The sequence below is a fragment of the Lissotriton helveticus genome, chromosome 12, assembly GCF_964261635.1.
Source record: "Lissotriton helveticus chromosome 12, aLisHel1.1, whole genome shotgun sequence".
NCBI classification, from domain to species: domain Eukaryota; kingdom Metazoa; phylum Chordata; class Amphibia; order Caudata; family Salamandridae; genus Lissotriton; species Lissotriton helveticus.
Window position 1 is genome coordinate 920,040,517 of NC_136073.1, and position 23,375 is coordinate 920,063,891.

Consider the following 23,375-nt stretch of genomic DNA (forward strand, 5'->3'; position numbering starts at 1 on the left):
AAACTCCCATAATGCACAGGTCCCATCTCCTGAGCATATAGGACAGAGTGAGGGACAGAGCTGATGCCCCTTTGCTCTTCTTCTCCCTTGTGTCTTCTTTTTACAGAACTGGGTGGTACGGCCTCGCTACCCACCCTTGTAACACCGAGGGCCAGGATTTACAATGGGTCTAGTCGCCCCAACTTGATTCTTGGTGGCTCTGGTGCTATTTAGTTGGGCAATTTCTCAGTTATGTCGCGTTGGTGTTATGGGTTTATTTGGTTTCTCAAAGTCTGATTGGGCCTACAGGACTGAGCACGAGCAAATGTCGTGGCCGTCTCTACAACTAGTTTCAGGGTTCAAGGGAATTTCTAGATAGATTTGATCCATAATCTCTTTTTACCCAATACATATTTCTGTAGAAGAACCGCAGCCTCTGGCATGGCCCGTGCTCCTCCTTGTCCCATCCCTGCCACGTCTGTCCCTCAGACATTTTGGTCATGGTTCAAACACAGTGCGGTCGATTGTCTTGAGCCATATGGTTCGTGTGGGTTCATTTCAGCTTTCTTTGGCCCTCCTTGAGTTGATGTATAATGTTCTCCATCTTTGGTCAGGCGGCCTCATGCCCACATTCTCCACCACGTGTCGTCCACCTGCCACTCACCGGGTAAGTGGAATAGATTCACAGTGAGGCGAGGTGTGCTTTTAATTCACTCGCTGTATTGTCATGTGCTGCAACACACATTGATAGGATTATCCTCTGGAGAATAATGGTTCTCTTCTGTTCCTTCCCCAGGTCCACAGTCAGGAGTCCTCCCGCCCGGTGTTCTTGGGACAAAGAGAACAGGTAAGTTACCCAGTGTTTCCTGTTTCGTGTAACACCTTCCCTGTCGGCTGGTGCTTAGGACGCACAGGAGTGCAGGGTTCTGGGGAATCAGTGGTCGAACGGACCCGTGCTCAGATAATTAGAACTCCGGTTCCTGGGACCCCCGGGTGGTTGTGGTTCCAGGAGTCTGGGTGGCTCGCCCTCATAATGTTTGTTTCAAAATGTTGTGCCTGCATTCTAAAGAAAGTGACAGCCAGCATCACCGAGAGGCCGGGAGGGAGTTGGGAGGACTAGGCGCAGATGAGCTGCTCTCCTCCCCGACGCTGCTCTGCCGTGGAGGGTCATGGGGCCAGTCAGGCCTTGCACCCACTCCCTGCCGGCACTGCTGGCAGTGAGGAGGGAGACCCTTGGATGTTGGGTGGAAGGCTGAGGCCTCACACATTTTCATACGATGATGTCTCTGTTGCCATAGTTTAACAGTTTAGCAATTCTAGGTGTGAGGGGACCTCCGGGTGGAAATGGTGACACCAGGACCCCATGTGTCCGTTCAACTCAGGACTTGGTAGGACTGTTGAAACTAAATGTACCTCCTTTAAAAATTTCTAAGTGACCTGATGAACCGTGGAAAAAAATGGATTTTGACATTTCTGGTCCCTTCCTTTGTGACCACATGGGTCACAATATGCATTGGTGCTTGTGGATTACCATACCAAGGGCCGGATGTAGGTCGGTCGGTAACGGTATTTTCGGCCGTTACCGACCAGTATTTACGAAATGGTATGTAGGGCCACATATTTTACAGATTCGGTAAATTTACCGATCGGTAAATTTACCGAATCTGTAAAATACCGAATCGGTATTTTTACCTATTCGATAAATTTGATATGTAGGTGGGACTCTTCTGAGTCCCACAACCCTTACCGAATCTGTATTTTACCATCAAATATATTTGATGGTAAAATACCGATTCCGGTGTGCACGACCAGACTTAGACTGGATACCTTTTTTAGATTGGTTGTTTTTCCAACGAATAAAGGCTGGGAACTAACGTTGCCCCCATGTCCCTGTGACGGGAAATCTGTACTGTCCAACATACATGTGATCATGTTCTGTAAATTCTACCATCCGCACAGAAAATGTTGGCTTCTCCCCATATTCAGGTGGTGGGGTCTCAGACAGTGTCGACCAGCATTCTATCGACTGCAATTGCTAGAGTCTGAAGAAGTGTGTTATGCAGCTCTAAACTTTTTAAAATGCATCATGAACCATAGAAAAAATCTTTAAAACATTTTTTCTGAAGAAATAACAACATTGAATTGCACTACTATTTTAATATGCCTGCTTATAATTCATTGTATACTGTCTTTTCTACGAACCTTTTTAAAAGAAAAAAAAAATCACTGTATAACTTTTACTTTTTTATCAATTGTATTGCTGTTTGTCTCTTTTATGGTTTTCCTTGTGATAAACCGAATAAAGATTTGTTATATACATGTGTGCATGCACACCTGTGCCATATGACAGGCAGACCTGCCCTTAGGGCAGGTATGCCTGCCACATGGCCCCCGAACCTTTTTTGGGGGTGCTAGAGGGTGTCAAAGTGAAACCCCCTGCACCCTTGTCAAAATCGGTATTTACCGATTCGGTAAATACCGACCGGTAATGCCCCATTCATTCCTATGGGCTTCAAAGCCCATAGGAATGAATTGAGCATTACCGGTCGGTATTTACCGTAAATACAGATATTTACCGATTCGGTAAATGGAACATCTGGATGTTCCTACATACCCCCCCTTCTTACATACCGATTCTTAATCACCGAATCGGTAAAATTCGGTAATTAAAAATCGGTAAATAAGTTCTACCTACATCTGGCCCTAAGTGGCCAGAAGTGACATTTGTGTAATATTCTACTACTAACATTGTTATGGAATTTAAAAAAAAGTTTTTGCCATAGAGGGTTGTCCTGCACTTCTTAGTCCAGATAATGGGGTGCATCTTACTTTAGAGATGGAAAATGTTCTTAAATGCCATATGTGACAACCTCTTTATATGAACCACATGAGAATGGTCTTGTTGAGTGCTTTAACAGAGTTTTAAAGGGTTATGTTTCTGAGGTGGTTTGGAGGTGATTGGAAAAAATTAATAAGAGAGGTTGTGGTTATGTCGCATCACGTCACATACCATTACTGAGATTAGTCCTTTTCACCCTTTAAAAGGAAGAGATCCTGCTTCCAAGGTTTGCTCTTGGTGGTTCAAAGAAAAGTGTATGATAAATGATTTTTCTGATAAAAAGACAAATGATGTTACACAAAGGGTGGAATCCAAACAAGTCAAAACAACAAGTGGAAGACAAAATCCCATGATCTCAAAGTGGGTGATTGGGTTAAAATTAGGAAACCAGGTTTCACTAGTAAATGCTCAGAAAGATTTAGTAAGGCCATGAAGATTGGTGAAGTTTTTGATAATATTGTCATCACAGGTGATGGAAAGTTGTGAATGTTAAGCGTGTTGCCAAACTTCCTTTTGGATCAAATGTTGTAAATGTTGATAATGATTCACCAGAGTATTCCTTGATTAGAATTGGTGATTCTGGTCATAGATTAAATCCAGAATGTATGTCAAGCTCACACTCTGAAGCACATTATAGTTCCGAAAACACTGTTGCTTCTAGGGTTAAAGATTCAGATCGTAGTAGACGATTTCCTAGAAGACTGTCTGAATTCGTCAGATAATCTTATAGTTTTTTATTTTGGTTTGTTTGTTTGAAAAAAAGGAGATATGTTATATTTTGCGCTTAACAATGCTTGTTATTTGTATCTCTTCGTTGTTGCATTACCTCAGAGTGTATTTTACAGTGTGTTAATGTGTGTTCTAATTCGATCTGGAGCCCTGAGGCTGCTGCCAGGTAGAAGAGTTCCGTTACGCTGGCCCTTCTTGCTGGTCAGTCGTGCTATGGTTGCTGTGCTGCATTAAGAAATTAATTACTTTCAGAACCACCTGGATTCATTATTTCAACAAGAACATCAGTTACACTGTTGTGCTCCCTCACTCTTCCGAAGCAGCTCAGAGCTTGGGATATCCGCTCATTCAGGGAGGCCCACAGTCTGATTGTTGCTCCGCACACCTCTTTCTTCTGCATCTTTGGCTGGCATTTAAGGAAGTGGGATGTTTCTAAAAGTCCATCCTCAGGGCTCAAAAGTCAGGTTTCATCTTTGTCTGTTTTGTTTCAGGTTCTTCTGATCCGCTTCGAGTTAACCCTTCATCAAACACACAAGAGTCAGTATTTGCTTCTAGCGCTGCATGGGTATTCCCTGTTGCAGCAGCACTATGTGGCTCAGTCCGTCATCAGTGTCCACAGCTGCAGCACCCTCTTGGGCAGCAGTTTTCGGTCGTACAGTATATGCGACTGGCTGTCAAAATTTGCCCACAGGGAAGGCTCTGGGTAGCCGCCCTTTAAACACCTGAAGAGTAACCGCTCACACCTGAGGCAACCGGGTTTTTTTTCCAAGACTGACAGAACTTTATTTCCCCTGTAAAAGTGAAGCTGGTGGCAGAAGAGGGGAGAGGAGGTGGCCTAACGGCTGGGGCGCTCGACCTGGGACCAGGAGGAGCCGGGTTCGAGTCCCGGGAGTGTCGCTCACACATCCTGTGATTCCGGGCATGTCACTTCACCTCCCCGAGCCCACCAAAGGGAGTCATTGGGCTGAGCTCCTGGTATCCCGCCCTCGCCTGTGGTGTGAGGGGAGCTTGCATTGCCGCAGCTGGCGGGGTTATTAAAGTCAGAGATGCCCCCGCAGCAGCATGTGCCCATGGTACTCGCTGGGGCAGTGTTTTGCATCCTTTGCTCGCTCTGCTGTGAAGCTTCGTGCGTGGGGGACGCTTGCCTACCTGCTGCTGCCTGTGGGGTGTCTCAGCCCCCCTACTGGGATTCACCCCTTTGCTGTCTGCACCCTGTGCACAGCAGGGAACCCCTGTGACTTTCACAGCATGGATGTGAATGTGATGGTTTCATATCTGTGCTCTTCCCTTCTCTGCTGTCTCGGAGCGGCCAAGCCTCACCCACAGGGTGGGGCTCTTTCTGTGCAGGGGGCAGCCATAGCTGCCAAGGTTCTAGATTGCTTATGTGTAGGCTGTGGGGTTTTAGGTTTAAACCTATAATAACTGATAAAACCCCACTGAAAGATAAATAGCCCTCACCGGTGAAAACATATAAACACTGAAAAAACACCTGCACAACTGTGGTATATAAATAAATAATACCTGATCTATTTTTGTCTGGGCATAGCAATAACAGATAGCTCAATAAATAAGAGTCAAGATTCGAGGTAGTGGGAGTTTTGCAGGTTTAATACAGCATAAAGGACAGGAACAGGACAACCTGCATAGGAATAGGATGACAGGGCCCGGCAGCTGCCGGGGCAGGATCTGGGATGAGCGCGCTAGCATTTAATAACAATACATACGCATATATAGTAAAACAGTTGCATTACAGTACATATGATAGGCGGAGCAGTGGGTGGAGCAAAGGGTGTGACGCGTAGCAGTCGCGAAAGATAAGGGTGAAAGTGGGTGTAACAGGGCGTATACATAGACATGTGATGCAAACGTAACAGAATATGTCATGAATGGGGCGGAAACCATGGAGGGGGCTACCTAAGGAGCCGGGACCTCTAACCTGGTGGTGCGCGCAAACTGGCAATGACGTGTTACTAGGAGAAGCTGGGGGCTACGAACTCTGTGCTAGGAGTGGAGACTGAAGTCTGGAGAGTCAGGACGACATGTACCTAAACCCTATCTAGTATCTGATGTTTAGGGAACATGTTGATATAAACTAAGAAGTCAAGAGGGGAAAGGCTGACAGACTCTAAGACTGGAGCATGCATTATTCTACATGTAGTGCGTGATGAAGGATATTAAATGACCATTAAATGCAGTATTTCTCTTGCATGGAGACGTAAAGGCTAGACTATGACGGTAACTATTGATGCGATTCAGTAGCTTTAGGAATGCAGAGAAGGAGGGCTGAACTGATAACTAGAATCATAACATACTCTTGGCAAACTCAGAGGCAGAGCCAGGCTGCACCGGGCACTGTGAGGCAGGAAGTAAGTGAAGGGTCGAGGATACAGGTGGGGGCCGCATCGCTCCTTAGCGAGGGCTCAGGAGACAGGAGCTGAATCTCATGTCCAGGCCCTTTTGAGGCCTAGAAATGGGGACTTTTCAATGCATTAACGTGCACACTGTGAAACGTGGCAACATAACTTTACATAGGCCTAACATTCGTTGTATTCACGAAGACTGGTAACTGACATACTAGAGGTGGACACAACTGTAATTGCGTCTTTAATCGGTCATGGGGAATAACATATGCATATTAATCATGCACACATAACATATGATGGAGGACGCGTAGGGACACAGAACATGGCAAAATTTACTTTTCCACATTCCCTCCTTGTCACTACGTTTCCATCAGGAAACATCAATATTCATGATACCATCTATCATTTCATACAGTATCATTTGCTCGTCTCGAATTTTCTTGGAACGGGATTTAGAACGGGGCTTGGGACTAGGAATACAGGATGTAGCACAAATGCCGCAAATCGCAGGGCCACATTGTATACAGAGGCAGCAACTGAATATGATCGCTACTGCAATACCTAGAAAGGACAAGACTTTCCATCCCCAAGCGGAAATTATACTCCAGAGCCAACCGGACCATGTCCAGGTGCCTGGATTCTGGTGTAACATATGGGCAATTTTATGAAGTCTGGTTATAGCTGAATAAACAGACGGCGCGTTATTTGGAATGAAAAGGCAGCAACTAGATCCGATGACTCTACATGCCCCGCCCCTATCGGCCAGTATGACGTCAAGGACGAGACGATTTTGCAAAACTACAAATCTCATAGCAGATTGCTCTTCGGTTAAGTTACCTAGGGCAGAGGCAGTCTCATTTACTACAGCTTCAAGGGTTCTGGTTAACCTACGGATTAGCTTACTATTCTGGATGGGTCCTATAAAGAAGAAGAAACCTCTATTGAAATCTGTATACTGTTCTAGAGCGGTTTCAGTATAATCGACAATTGGGGACTCGATCTCCCTTCTATGTCTAATGTGTACTAGATGTGTGTTTCTGTGATAATCAGATGGGGCTAGAAAAACTGGTGGCAGTAGGAAGGCAATGTAACAGGTTCCCTCCCAATCGAGGGGCAGACGAACATATGCGGTCTGACCACAAATAAAATAAGAATGACGTGAAGCTTTGAAAATAGATTTCCCACTGTCACTATACTTGACAATAGTAGTACAATCGCTGTGTCCTACGTGTGCAGAACCATTCTTTCGGACACATAATTCGCCTTTGACTGGTAGTACTGAAATAGCAGGTAAGTCTAGAGTAGTATCAGACTGAACATTCAGGACCATGAAATTCGAAGAATAATTACCTAAATTATACACTTCATTTTCTAGATCTAACCCGGTTCTGTGGGGAAGACCTTGCTTGTCTGGAAAACATGTACTGTTAAGAAAAGACATATCTGTTGAGGATGACGTTAACGTGGACCATGCTCCACACGAACCATTATGTGAAAATGGATAAGGAAAGAGTGGCAGAACTCCCTTCGGTGTCTGAAAAGGGGGGAGTCGACCACATACCCAACAATTAGTGGCATTGCTGGTCTGGTGTGAATAATGTAACATGCGGATAAAAGAATTATTACGCATAGCGAGGCGGTAAGAGAGTTCATGAGGAGGCAGATCACTAAACGTGTGCTCTACCGTAACATTAGTAGACTTATTTACATGAGAAACTGGAAAATACAGATAAAATGCATAACTGGTGCAGGAAATCATAATGCTGAGAAATAATATGAAACTTAGAAAAACGATACATCGGATTGAGTTTTGACTAACTCTCTCACTATGGGGGTCTATTTTATACATGTCAGAAACAGTCTAACCGTTTCACCTAGGGGAGGACTTAGACAATCAAACTGGCTGACTTATTTTACTAGACCTTAACTTTTTCTTATACTCCTGCTGCGGAGTTTTCTCTAACAGGGAGGGTTCAGTAACATTGTTCTTTGCGGGACAGTCCTTAAGAATAGTACTTTGGCAGTCTTTCAAATCCTGGGAAATGTTCTTTGAAACGGGCTTCAATCCATAAAATTTCTTGATGTGTGAAAGATGCACCCAGCCTTTGCGTCCCTCCAACTTCACGGCTGTACGGGTGGCCAGGAGGACCTGTCGGGGCTCCTTCCAGCGAGGCTCCAGCGGACTTGATCGATCAAAATTGCGCACTAGGACCATGGATCCGGGAACGATTTCATGCGGTGCCACCTCGGTATTGTCTGGAAATGCGGCGGCAACCTGTGAACGACAAGAGTTGAGGGCAGACATCAAGGAAGCTAGGTAATCTGTCAGCATATTACTTGAAACATCGGTAATACTTCGGGGTCTAGGTGTACCCCACATGTTAGGGGGGCGGCCGAATACGACCTCATACGGGGACAGACCTGATCTGGAATGTGCGACCATGCGCATATAGAACAAAGCGACTGGCAGAGCTACTAGCCAGTCCACACCTTTCTCTTTACAAACTTTGGCGATGCGAATTTTCAGGGTCTGGTTATGTCTCTCTACGAGACCTGCTGCTTCAGGATGGCGTACACAATGGAACTTCCACTGGTACCCTAACAAAAGGGACACGTGCTTCATCAGCTCGGATGAGAATGGCTGGCCGTTATCAGAATACACGACTCTAGGGAGTCCGTAACGTGGGAAGAATTCACGAACCAACTGCTTGGCAGTGGTCGCGGCTGTGTAATCTGGGACTGGATATGCTTCTGTCCACCTGGACAAAGCGCATACAACTACGAGTACATACTTGAAACCTCGACATCGCTCCATCTGAATGTAATCCATCTGGAGGACTTCAAAAGGGTGGTCAGGAGGCTGGAATCCCCCTTGTTCCACCGGGACACTTTTACCTGGATTAAACTGACAACATATCATACAGGTACGGACTTTCTGTTTGGCTGCAGCTCGTAAATGCTTGTTGAATCAAATGTTCTGGATACTGTCTAACATAGCTTTCTCTCCTAAATGTGCTGGACTATGTGCGGTATTAATAATAACTTGAACCATAGAGTCGGGGAGAAACCATGTGGCTCTACCCTTCGTCACCCATCCCTGATCTGTCTGGACCCCTCCTTGTTCGGACCATTTCTTGATTTCCTCGGGAGTAGCATGTAACTGGATATCTATGACATCTTGAGTAGGGTCCTTAACTGTCATACATGTTGTCGGATCTGGAGTGTGTGTCATGTTAACTGGAATGTCTGGAGTCTGAGCTATAAGCTTGGCTGTGCGATCTGCTAGATCATTACCTTGGGAAATAATGTCAGTGACTTTCGTATGTGCCTTGCATTTCATGATAGCAATGGATGTCGGTAAGTGTATTGCATCTAACAGAGCTTGAATAAGGAGACCATGCTGAATCTTGGTTCCATGAGAAGTCATGAAACCTCTCTCCTGCCAGAGCACTCCAAAGTCGTGTACGACTCCAAATGCGTAGCGTGAATCTGTGTAAACATTAACTTTCTGGTTCTTGGCGTGTATGCAGGCTTGAGTCAGAGCAACTAGCTCTGCTGCTTGAGCAGACAGGGTGTCAATACGGTGTGTCTCTATAACTTCAGTGTCAGTAGTCACTGCATACGCGGCGACTAGTTCTCCTGTACTTGTTCTCATACATGAACCATCCACATAAAGTGTCAGGTCGGGATCTGGTAACGGAATATCTGTCAGATCTTGTCTTGGCTTTGTCGTAATGTTGACTACTTCCACACAGTCGTGTGTGTCAGGATTTGAAGTAACTGATGGTAACAGTGTAGCAGGATTCAGGATGTTGCAGCGTCTGATTTCTATGTGTGGCTGAAACAGTGTCAATTCGTAACCTGTTAAACGTGCAATTGTCAAGTGCTGAGTTTGTGTTCGGTTTAAAAGAACTTCCACGGAGTGTGGAACTTGTACTGTCAGGGAGTGTCCTAATACTATGGAATCACTTTGTCTGATAGCTAGTGCTGTGGCTGCAACTGACTTGAGGCACGCAGGCAAAGCCTGGGCTACAGGATCTAATGTGCTCGAAAAATAAGCACAAGGCTTGTATTGTCCTGCTTGATCTTGTGTGAGAACAGATAATGCTGTACCTTCACGTTCTGTGACGAAAAGTGTAAAAGGCTTACTGTAGTTCGGTGTGGCTAGAACTGGAGCTTGGCATAAAGCTTTCTTTAATTCATTAAAAGCAAGTGTATGTTCAGATGTCCAAGGGAGGACAGTCGGTGCGGCTGCCTCCTGTGTCGTTAACTGTATCAGTGGCTTGGCTAGAAATGCATACTGAGGAATCCATTGTCTGCAATAAGAAGTAAGGCCGATAAAAGCACGTACCTCCTTCTGGGTCTTGGGCTGAGGAAGACTCGCTATCAACTGAATACGGTCTGGTGTCAACTGCCTACCCCTCTTGGACAGTAAGTGTCCTAAGTAGACCACTTGCTGGACACAGAATTGAAGCTTCGAAGGGGACACCTTGTGCCCCATCTCGGCAAGGAAATACAGAACCGTCAGTGACGCTCGCTCGCAGTCACGTTCAGAACGGGCTGTGATCAGTAGATCATCGACATACTGGAGCAGGGCAGTGTCAGTTGGCATGTGAACATTATCAAGTTGTCTCTTAAGTGCTTGACTGTAAATACTAGGACTTTCTGTGAAACCTTGAGGAGCTCGTGTGAACTGGTAGCTCCTTCCATTTAAACAGAATCCGAAAAGAAACTGGCTGTCTGGATGAATTGGAACACTGAAAAATGCATTCTTGAGGTCAATTACAGTAAAGAACGTGGCTTCGGAATCAATGGCTGTTAATAGGGAAGAGATGTCTGGAACAACTGGGTACTGAGGAATTATACATTTATTAAGTTCTCGTAGGTCAATCACTAATCGATATACTGGGGGTGCATTCGGATCAGTACGTTTCATGACTGGAATGATTGGAGAATTACATATATTGGAGTCAGTTTCTACAACTACTCCTTGAGCGATGAGCTCGTCAATAATTTTGGATAAGGCTGCTACAGCCTCAGGTGGCAGTCTGTACTGTCTGATTCGTGGTAACACTACACCTGGCTTGAGAGTCACACGATGGGGTGTGATTTGCATGTAACCTACATCAGTTGGACCTTGCGCCCATAAATGCTGCGGAACATTAGACAATCTTGGATCAAAATCTCGTAATACATAGTGACCCTTAAAGTCACGTAGGAACAGACGTATTCCCTCTGGGGAACAGCATATGACTGCACCTAACTCTTTCAGTGTTTTAATGCCTAATAGATTTTCTGGACATGACTTCGTAAGTAACAGATCAGTAGTACGGGACAATGGACCTACTTCTAGAGTAACTGGCTTTGATATTTCATTTACAATAGGTTTTCCTGAAAATCCAAGGGAAACATTTCTTGAGCCTGAGAGCGGAGCCCCTGGAACTTCGGCGTGACTAATTGTGGTCCTACTTGCCCCTGTATCAATCAAAAACTTTCTGTCTTTCCCTAATACTTGACTGTGAACATAGGGACCTTCTTGATCTACAGGTATCTCGATGAGAGGCAAGCCTACCTCCCTCTCTAGGCTGTTTCATGAATATGGCTGATACTCTGGATACTCAGACTGTGCATACTGGTACATCTGCTGTGTAACATGCTGTGTTGCAGCAATAGGCTGCGGTACTGTAACTGTCTGTGGTGCATTCTGTGGCTGAGGAGTCTGTGAAACTTGTTCTTGTCTCGGTGGACGTGGTCTTTCTTTAGTCTTACCGGTAGCTATGTTGTGTTTCAGAACTGCACACTCGTTTATAAAATGACCTGGCTGTTTACAATAGTTGCAGGTCCCTTTAACGGGAGCTGCAGGATGACTGGCTTGATTCGGACCCCTCTTCTGGCTGTCTTGAGGAACAGATTGTGCAACTAGTACTTTCATTTTCGTGTCTTTCATACGTTTTCTCTCATGTTCTTGCTCTTCTCTGATTCTATTCTGGTGATATTGGAGCATCTGTAACATCTGGGACGGGGTATTAGCTTGCCAGGTACTTTCGACTTTCAAAACCCGATTTTTAATTTGTGGACTTGAATTCTCGACTAATTTAGTAACAAAAAGATGAGGGTATGACTCACTACTGGTCTTGAGGCCACTGTTGATGCTAAAGCATTTCTCAAATCTAGAATAAAAATCACTAATGTCTTCGTCTTGTTTCTGTTTACAGGCTGAGATTGCATCCCAGTCTTCCTTTTTAGTTGTTAGTAATCTGGGTAAAACTTGAATCAATAATTCAGGTAATTCTTTACATTTCGCTCCAAGACCGGTACCTGGTACTCGTGCCTTATCTTCAGCTTCTAGAACTGCCCAATCTATCTTTTTCTCTCCCACCTCCCATTCTTTTTCCTTGAGCTTTTCATATGTGCCCGCAGGCAACAGAACCTTTAACATTTTAATTATATCTGGATATGTGTATTCTCCCATACGGAGCATGTCTTTTAATTCTCTATGGAACCCTGCTGGATCTTTATCATGACAGGGAATTAATTTTTTCATCTCTAAGAGTTCCATCTTTGTGATCGGGGTGTAAACAAACACTCGTTCTAGGTCGCCACCCGTTTCTCTAACTGGGTGGACTTCTCGTAACGGATTCTGTTTCTCCATGTAAAATGGTTTACTTTCTGGGGGTGAGACATGGACAAAATGCGGGTTCAGAAACGTTCTATATTTGTGGCGCTGTTCTAGAATAACACTGATTAAATCGGTACCTAAACCTTTCCATCTATACTGGAGTAACTCGTTCAGGATATCATGTAACGGACCTGGATCAGAGTGCTGACCCTCATACAGAGTAATGAGGTGCTGGATCATATACATACCCACCAGTCGCTGCTCGGCTGGGGGCAGTTTCAGAAACATTTGTGCCACTATTTCGTCTGGAAAAGTGGTAGACTCAGTAATCCATCGGACTGCTGATCGGGCTAGTTCTTGTTCATGCATGGTACTTAACTCACTGTAACCGATTCGTGATTTCAGAATATGATCGGTAGCTTGAAATACTTGTTCTAGAGAACCTTGTTCTGGTGCTAGATGATGAAAAGTTGACTTGTGTTCTAGGCGTAAATGGCGATCTGAAAATCTAGATTTTCCTACATACGCTATTCTGGCGGGATTCTCGTCGTCTACCTCTTCAGTATCAGAGTTACTTTCTTTCTCGCTTACTTGTGCTGCTTTACGTTGTTCGTGTAACTTTATTATTTCTTTACGGATTTTCTTGTACATACTCTCCATACCACTGATGGTCTTGTGCTTACCCTCGGCTATATTATCACTCCACCTTGTCAGGATTCTCATTTCAGCCGGATCTTTAGACGGGTAATCTTGTTCTCTTATTAAACAGTTAATCAGAAACTTTAATATCATGAGCTGGATCTCAGCTTTCCTTTGAGTCATGGCGTCACTAATACTTTCTGGCTCATCCCCTGTACGGATGAAACGATATATTCTGTCTAGATCTTCTTTCATATTCGGTAGGGTGACTAGATACTCGGTCACCTTTCTTACGCGTAATGAATATAAAACCATATTATCCTCGCCTGGGACTGGATCATAGCCGCATTCGGTAAGGGCTCTCCTTATTTCTGCAACAGACTGATATTTGGGCGTACGCTGTGACGCTTGCGCATGTAATTCGACTGACGTTAGACGCTTGTGTGGCGGCGGGGTCTGAGGAGGACCCCCCCCCCCCGCGGCTCCTATACTGGTATCGTCGACTGATGCTTTTCGTGCTGGCAGAGTGGGAAATTGAAATGCGGGCTGAACTTGTAGGACGGGCTGAACCTGGGGGACCGTAGTAGGTACCCCGGTGTCTGGAGGAGCGGGAAGTGCCTGATTTACAGGGACTGGCGGAGCGGGATTTGCATATTCTGGGACTGTGTCGTCCAAATAGGACGAGATAAAAATATCAGCTGCGGTCGGTTTGTGACGTAGCTTGATCGGAACTAATGGTGGCGGAAAATTACTGGATGCCTCCGGGGTCGCTTTTGGCAAGCCCTCGGCAAGAAGAGGATACATACCCTTAATGAGGGCGTTCCTCCGTCTGTCTGACTGTTCGGTTTTAACTCGTTCACCTATCTCGATTAATTCTTTTTCTTGGGCTCGCTCTAAGGATTCTCTACTTAGTTCTGACTTTCTGATTTCTTTTTCGGTTCTTTTATGAGATTCTTTGCGCCATAACTCGATGGCATCTTTCTGTGACTGTCTGGCTTTCTTTTTCCATAATGCCTCTTCTACTCTCATGATGCACTCGGCATCCCACGTACCTGATACGGGCCATCTATACTTTTCCTCCAACTCTTTGGTATACTCTACCCATAAATCTAGATATAATATGGCACTTATGCCATGCTTTTGATACATAAAATGACCTGGACTGTCCCTAGGCGGGACAAGAACTGCTGCTTCCAGCAGACCCTTTCTAGTTCTTAACTGACGTAACTTAGAAAACAAGGGCATGACTGAGCTGTAACTGAGACACAATACGTAATTACACAATAAACACGATAATTACTTCACACTCATACCACGACATTAAAATACATGAAGAACATTTAGAATAACAGTTCGAACAGAATACTACCTGAAATACGGAAAACAGAATACATGAATTTTCTCGAGAACAGAACTGACTAGAACAGAAACTAGACGCACTGCTGAAACAGTACGGAACTCACCGGTCTCGTAAAGAGACACGTCAGGACCCGCATCCACCGAAGTGGACACTTCGTTTGTGAGTCTGTGTACCACCAACCCACGGACCAGAGTCAATTAGATTGACCCTGTCTAGATACTACCCCAGTAACGGTACTCACCGGGCAGCAAGAACGGAAGGCCTCTGACTGGACCGGACTGCTACGACGACGGACGACGAACTTCGGACTTCAGTTACAGGTGGGCCTCCGGATACCTCGGACCTTGGACTCTCGGCTTGGGCTCTGGTCGGGACTCGCCGCGTTCCTCCACCGCCTCGTCTGGATGCTGGACCGCCTCCTCCGTCTCCTCCGTGGGCCTGAGGGATACTTGAAGCAGAAATATCTGCACGTGCACGGTATGGTTCCGTCACGGCTGCAGAGGGTCAGGGGGCCGGCGTGGCTTCACCGGCGCGTGGGGAAAGGGCAAGTCCCTATTCGGGCGCCATTATGTGGTATATAAATAAATAATACCTGATCTATTTTTGTCTGGGCATAGCAATAACAGATAGCTCAATAAATAAGAGTCAAGATTCGAGGTAGTGGGAGTTTTGCAGGTTTAATACAGCATAAAGGACAGGAACAGGACAACCTGCATAGGAATAGGATGACAGGGCCCGGCAGCTGCCGGGGCAGGATCTGGGATGAGCGCGCTAGCATTTAATAACAATACATACGCATATATAGTAAAACAGTTGCATTACAGTACATATGATAGGCGGAGCAGTGGGTGGAGCAAAGGGTGTGACGCGTAGCAGTCGCGAAAGATAAGGGTGAAAGTGGGTGTAACAGGGCGTATACATAGACATGTGATGCAAACGTAACAGAATATGTCATGAATGGGGCGGAAACCATGGAGGGGGCTACCTAAGGAGCCGGGACCTCTAACCTGGTGGTGCGCGCAAACTGGCAATGACGTGTTACTAGGAGAAGCTGGGGGCTACGAACTCTGTGCTAGGAGTGGAGACTGAAGTCTGGAGAGTCAGGACGACATGTACCTAAACCCTATCTAGTATCTGATGTTTAGGGAACATGTTGATATAAACTAAGAAGTCAAGAGGGGAAAGGCTGACAGACTCTAAGACTGGAGCATGCATTATTCTACATGTAGTGCGTGATGAAGGATATTAAATGACCATTAAATGCAGTATTTCTCTTGCATGGAGACGTAAAGGCTAGACTATGACGGTAACTATTGATGCGATTCAGTAGCTTTAGGAATGCAGAGAAGGAGGGCTGAACTGATAACTAGAATCATAACATACTCTTGGCAAACTCAGAGGCAGAGCCAGGCTGCACCGGGCACTGTGAGGCAGGAAGTAAGTGAAGGGTCGAGGATACAGGTGGGGGCCGCATCGCTCCTTAGCGAGGGCTCAGGAGACAGGAGCTGAATCTCATGTCCAGGCCCTTTTGAGGCCTAGAAACGGGGACTTTTCAATGCATTAACGTGCACACTGTGAAACGTGGCAACATAACTTTACATAGGCCTAACATTCGTTGTATTCACGAAGACTGGTAACTGACATACTAGAGGTGGACACAACTGTAATTGCGTCTTTAATCGGTCATGGGGAATAACATATGCATATTAATCATGCACACATAACATATGATGGAGGACGCGTAGGGACACAGAACATGGCAAAATTTACTTTTCCACACAACCACAAACTAAATGCATTCACAGAATGGAAAAAGAGAGTGAAAGAGACATTATTTTCTTCCTGAAGGTGTCAATACAATGTAACTTTCTTATACAAGCTAGCAGTAAGGAAGACTGGCTAACATTATTCTGCTTGAGTTTTGTTCTTTAAGGATGCCACAAAAAGTTTGTTTCTTCTTCCTTTTATTTTTTTTCAGTTTTGTGCCCTTTGGTCTAAAGATGCAGGGTTTAGTTTCATGTTTTAGGTCTAGTTTAATTATTTTATAAACTGTAGAGAATCAGAAAATATCAAACTCATATTTGATATTTTGGCTGCATTTTATTCTTTCACTGATAGGTAAAATGGCTGGTTTCATAAAAATCTTTCCTAATATGTGTCATCACATTTACCCACAGAGAATGGGTAAAAACCCTTAATACATCAGACCATAGTTTCTAGTGGGTCAGTATTGATAGTAGGTGAATTGCCAACACCTCAGGCTTTAAACATTCAATGCAAGGTATAGTGACAAGTTTATATATCACCAAGCATCTGGGATAGTGGTGAAAACATGACACCAGACTTTTGGAAAGCATTGAACTCAGTGTCACTTGTAATGCTCTGCAAAAAAGGTTCTTTCCAAGTTCAACAAAGATTAGAGTGATATTGTTTGTTTTTGCAGTGATTCAGCTACTTATATAAAAAAGTTGTGTGATGACCTGTCAAAATTGATACCAGAGCTGAAGTGATTCCCTGTAGGAGATCCTTCCCACTTGTTAGATGGTATGCTGAAAGCATATTTACCATCTTCAGAGTTAATGAGGGATGCTATTGACTTTTTAGTCCATTCTGGTGCACTGTTTTCTTATGCACAGGAACTAAAACGCAAATATTTATCATTTCATGCTTTATGTGGCATCAAAGAAAGAGTCATCCCAACTGTGTCCCTTAGCTGATGGTTCTCAGCCCATGGGGCTATGAATGCTGAGAGGGCCTTTTCACAGAAGATTACATGGAAGGAAAGAGCAAGCGCACATGACCCAAAGACTCGCTGAAGAAGTATTGTATGGCGTACTACAATAACATTAATTTGCAAAAATCTGTTTGGACCTCATACACACTATATGTACACTGTCTATATACCATGTTCTTTCAGTGCAGAAAGCAAGCAATAATAAAAGCGAAACGTTCCATAAACACTGGAAAAACACTTTTTCTGTTGTTTTTAGGGGCGCGAAAATGTGTAATCACTGATAACAACTGTGTTTTAAGATATTGAAAACACTGAAAAAACCCCACCAGAATTTACCAAAAATAGAAACTGAAAACAGGAAAGCCTACTTATGTGTGACACTTTTATAATTTCAGTGTAATTATGAGTGACATACAATGACCATGAGTGACACTTTTCTCGCGATCAAAATCATGCATTAAAGTCCCCGGAAACAGACTTGTTTCAGATATTACATCCATTTGTGAAATGAGATACTCTAAGGAACGCTATTGCATGAGCTTTTAACGTATTATTTCTAAATACACAGCACCCTCCGACCCCCTCAAGTCAGCAGCACAAGGTGTGGCTAAACCACAAGTAACAAAGGGATCTCTGTGACAAAAGCAGTAACCCACTGAGCGAGCCACATAAAATGCAGTTCTGTGATAGGCTGGTACACGTTCTTTGCAGCAGGCACATTAACCCTCTGTGCTACTTCACGAGGAGTCAAAACTGCCAGAAGAGGAACACTCTGACCCCTTTCCATCGATCTCCAGTGTTATCTTTGTTTCATCAACTCTAACTGTGCTGCTGCTTTGGACTATGTGGAGTCACAGTCACTGGCTGCAGACTGCAGTGAAGACAGGAGTCACTGGCTGCAGACTGCAGTGAAGACAGGAGTCACCTGCCGATGTGGAGTCACAGACACTGGCTGCAGACTGCAGTGAAGACAGGAGTCACCTGCCGATGTGGAGTCACAGTGACTGGCTGCAGACTGCAGTGAAGACAGGAGTCACCTGCCGATGTGGAGGGCACCGGCTGGCACAGGGATAGAGATGAGGCTCTTCTCTGCCACTGCAGCTGAACCGTATGTGGAGTCACAGTCACTGGCTGCAGACTGCAGTGAAGACAGGAGTCACCTGCCGATGTGGAATCACAGTCACTGGCTGCAGACTGCAGTGAAGACAGGAGTCACCTGCCGATGTGGAGTCAGTCACTGGCTGCAGACTGCAGTGAAGACAGGAGTCACCTGCCGATGTGGAGTCACTGGCTGCAGACTGCAGTGAAGACAGGAGTCACCTGCCGATGTGGAGTCAGTCACTGGCTGCAGACTGCAGAAAAGACAGGAGTCACCTGCCGATGTGGAGTCACAGTCACTGGCTGCAGCCTGCAGTGAAGACAGGAGTCACCTGCCGATGTGGAGTCACAGTCACTGGCTGCAGACTGCAGTGAAGACGGGAGTCACCTGCCGATGTGGAGTCACAGTGACTGGCTGCAGACTGCAGTGAAGACAGGAGTCACCTGCCGATGTGGAGTCACAGTCACTGGCTGCAGACTGCAGTGAAGACAGGAGTCACCTGCCGATGTGGAGTCACAGTCACTGGCTGCAGACTGCAGTGAAGACAGGAGCCACCTGCCGATGTGGAGTCACAGTCACTGGCTGCAGACTGCAGTGAAGACAGGAGTCACCTGCCGATGTGGAGTCACAGTGACTGGCTGCAGACTGCAGTGAAGACAGGAGTCACCTGCTGATGTGGAGTCAAAGTCACTGGCTGCAGACTGCAGTGAAGACAGGAGCCACCTGCCGATGTGGAGTCACAGTCACTGGCTGCAGACTGCAGTGAAGACAGGAGTCACCTGCCGATGTGGAGTCACAGTGATCCCCTCTTCACTGCCGTGCTGAGTGGTCGCTCCCCAGTCTCACTGCCGAGACCTGGTATCGTTGTGCTGCATTTGTAATTTTATTTGCCAGAAGCTTATTTGCCTTGTGCTGCCCTGCTCGCTGCTCCGCTTTACTTGCGCTGAACCTTCCACATTTACTTTTACTTTCATAGCGCGATAACCCCCGGCGCTGTTCTCTGCCCTCCCCTCCGATCTTGGTTGTTGTTGTTGTGCTCGGTCAGCGTCCTCGTGAGCCCGCCCCTCCTCCCAGCTGTGCCGCCCTCCCACTGACTATATACAGCGCTCTCATACCTGGAAGCGCTGTGATCCCCTCTTCACTGCCGTGCTGAGTGGTCGCTCCCCAGTCTCACTGCCGAGACCTGGTATCGTTGTGCTGCATTTGTAATTTTATTTGCCAGAAGCTTATTTGCCTTGTGCTGCCCTGCTCGCTGCTCCGCTTTACTTGCGCTGAACCTTCCACATTTACTTTTACTTTCATAGCGCGATAACCCCCGGCGCTGTTCTCTGCCCTCCCCTCCGCTGCCATCTTGGTTGTTGTTGTTGTGCTCGGTCAGCGTCCTCGTGAGCCCGCCCCTCCTCCCAGCTGAGCCGCCCTCCCACTGACTATATACAGCGCTCTCATACCTGGAAGCGCTGTGATCCCCTCTTCACTGCCGTGCTGAGTGGTCGCTCCCCAGTCTCACTGCCGAGACCTGGTATTGTTGTGCTGCATTTGTAATTTTATTTGCCAGAAGCTTATTTGCCTTGTGCTGCCCTGCTCGCTGCTCCGCTTTACTTGCGCTGAACCTTCCACATTTACTTTTACTTTCATAGCGCGATAACCCCCGGCGCTGTTCTCTGCCCTCCCCTCCGCTGCCATCTTGGTTGTTGTTGTTGTGCTCGGTCAGCGTCCTCGTGAGCCCGCCCCTCCTCCCAGCTGAGCCGCCCTCGCCCCTCCCCCTCCCCACAATCCATATATGACAGAAGCCCATGCGCGCAGCGTCCACGCGCAGCGGTCGCGCCGAAGGTGCGCCAAAGGTAAGCCCGTCTACGCCCGTCCGCGCCTGGACCGCGCCCAGCGCCAGACCCCCTGGTCTTCGCAATATCCAGCCTTCCCGCATTACTTATGATGCCTCCACCCTCCTAGCTCTTGACCCCGGACCCATGGACCCTTCTCCTGCAATTCCTGCAAGTTCGACGGCACCAAGACCAACTCCTCTGCCCACATGTCCCCACCGCCGCAGTGTGTTGCGGAGCTGGTCCTGGTTGCATTCCAAAGTGAGGCACCCTCCTGATCCCCCCCCCCCCCCCCCCCGATACTAAGTGGACGGGGGGCTCATTCCTTCGGAAAGGCGGGGACGGGCAGTTAGACAGCGACACATAACAAGTTAGAGACAAAAATTATCTCTATTGGTTGGTAATATGCCCCATAATTCCTTTAACAAACTAGACAAAGGGAGGGGTTCTACAGGTTTAAACAGGACTTACAGTTTGGTACATTTATACCATGAACATATAAAACATAATGGGGAATATTACCAACCAATAGAGATAATTTTTGTCTCTAACTTGTTTAGAGACAAAAAAATATCGCCGCAAATCGGCGATTTTTATCGCAGATAAACCTTGCTATTAGCAAGGTTTATCGCAAATGCGATAAAAAACGGCCGCAATGCATGAATATCGCTGAAAAGTCAGCGATATTCATGCATTATCCAGCAAATACTCTTAGCCATGTTATCCACCTCCCATTGGATAACATGGCTAAGAACTGCTCCTGGGCAAGTGTTAGCTTTTGGAGATATTCGCGCTTTGCGCGAATATCTCCAAAAGTTGGTAATAGGAGATAGCGATGTTAGCGACTGTTTTTAGTCGCTAACATCTTGGCACGCCCACTTTACATGTCATTAGTGATAAATATCACTGACATGCAAAGCGGGGCCCAAGATGGTCACTATCTCCTATTAGCTGTCGCTAACTGGTGTAAGCGACAGCTTGGTAATAGGGAGATAATTTTGTCCCCGCTTTCTTGGCTTTTAAAGCCAAAAAAGCGGAGATAAAGCCCCTTGATAATATGCCCCTTTGTGTAGCAATGAAATGATACTTCTAACTCATCTCCACCTTTTCTTGGACAGGGTCAACTCACTCATAGTTAGCAAACAAGGCGTGCTCACGTTTATTGCCATCTCTGGTGGCGCCGTGGTTACTCCTATCATGCAATTTGTGTTGGTAAAGATTACATGATGTCTATGTAGGTAGGCTTATATGGATAATTCACGTTTTCGTTTTTTATCAGAAAACACTCAAGTAACTGAAGGCGCATTTCATTTACCCTCAGATGGAATTGTCACAAAAACATATTTTCAAGCCTGTGGGATTTGAACATCAGAAGGCGAATTTCATGTACCTTCTAATGCGGTAAAACTCACTCAGTCATGCTCGATAATATACATTCAGACAAAGACGCTCAAAATCAGGAAGGCGTATTTCATTGACCTTCACGGGGGGTTGTATTTTTAAGGGCAGTATACGGTTTCATATTCATACTGTACCGATATTTCTACACTCATTCAGGCTCGTTAATGTACATTCTGACCGAGAGGTTTAAGTTCAGAAGGCGTATTTCATGGACCTACAAGGGTGGTTCTCCTTCAGACACACTTCGGTACAGTCATTCCATGCGGGACTCTATTACTTGTCCGCTCATGCCACATACCTTCGAGCGGTTCTATTCAAACCTCATCGGGATCCGAGTGGGTCAGCGGGGCCTGCTGTGAGAACAGTTCAAGTTTCAGTTAGAGTATAACAGTATAAAATACGTTACGGTTTTGTCGGCGTTGATTCTTCCGGCTACCTGTGGTTCCTCCGTAAATCAACTAGTTCTGACTCTGCCACTCACGGACCCGGAAACAGTATTCCTTCCGGGTTCTTGAATTTATGTGCGAGTGGTAGTGTGAAAAGACAGCGATCTTACTCATAGTCTTTCTTCTAGTATTGTAATTATCTTACCTAATATGTTCGTTTTATTTTATTATCGCAATCTGCATTAACCCTATGGGATATTTTCTCAACATAGTCTCAGATTGGATTCTTGTCCTTCCTTTTGATGAGGGTTATCAGACATTGAAGTGGGTCGTGGCCTGGTTTGGGAATCAAGGAGATACGTGTCCTGTTGAATTCCGGGAGAGGAGCTGTGGGAGTGGCAATCTCCCTGAACAGTTTTCCCAGCAACTACACTATCAGAGGTTTAGTGATTTTATAGAATTCAATCTGGAGGTGTCATTTTCCTGGGTCTTCATAGTGGCCGTTCCATCAATGGCTTGTGCAATTTCCTCATCACTGATGTCAGCACCGAGAAACTGAATCTGGTCTCACGGCAGGGCTGGGGGGGTAAGGCCCGTCATGAACGCCTACTCTGCGGCAGCATGATCGGGCACTGAGGAGGAGTAGAGGGCCTCATAAAAACTAGCAAACATCTGCCATTTCTTTTGTGGATTGGTAAAGAGCACATCAAGGCTTATATTATAGTGTGCGACTGCGCCTGATGCAGCTGTTGTCCAACAGCAGTCCAGCTTTCCCCCCCACTCTAGTTAATGCCGCAAGCAAAAATGCACAGACTCTGCTTGCGTGGTGTAATGGCAGTTCAGATCATACTTGGCCCTAAGCAACTCCTTAAGAAGGGCGGAGTCAGCGATGCGGTATACGCCCGAGAGGCGACGAGTGAGGTCCGTCAACTGGCAGCGTTGCACCTCACAGCGGCTCTTATATGCCACTGAATCGCTCATTAAGCAACCCCTTGGGTAGGGCTTCCCAGCCACCCAGAGCACCTGTTCGTAGGAGACGGACCCAGCATTCTCCACCAAATACTAGCTCTATATTATGTTATGCGCACATATAAAGCGCACGGCTGCCCCAGCAATGGGGCGTGCCACTCTAAGACAGACATGTGGCTACATCATTGGCACAATCGACATTCGTCCTCAGGAGCTTTATACCGCATAGAGGTGTTGCTCGAATGTGAATTTACATTAAAAACTGAAAACAAGAGGCGTTTGGCAAACAGGAAAAGCTGGTTTCATTAAACGCAGCGGCCAGGAGCACAGGAGGCAGAATCAGGTCTGTCTCAAAGCACATTGGTTTCAGCTGTCATTTTATGCATTTCATGAAGCATCATAAAGTAATTTATACATCTTGGAGGCATAAATCTGGGC

At 46.0% G+C, this 23,375-nt stretch overlaps 1 protein-coding gene across 4 annotated transcripts in view; it reads left to right on the plus strand.

Moving 5' to 3' along the window:
• Nucleotides 1-23,375, plus strand: part of LOC144798280 (uncharacterized) — a 2,046,403-nt gene that overhangs the window by 513,171 nt on the left and 1,509,857 nt on the right. For all 4 annotated transcript variants that reach the window (XM_078669053.1, XM_078669055.1, XM_078669054.1 and 1 more), the window contains one exon: nucleotides 776-826. In XM_078669053.1, coding sequence (XP_078525179.1) covers nucleotides 776-826 — 51 coding nt within the window. The remainder of the gene's footprint in view (nucleotides 1-775; nucleotides 827-23,375) is intronic.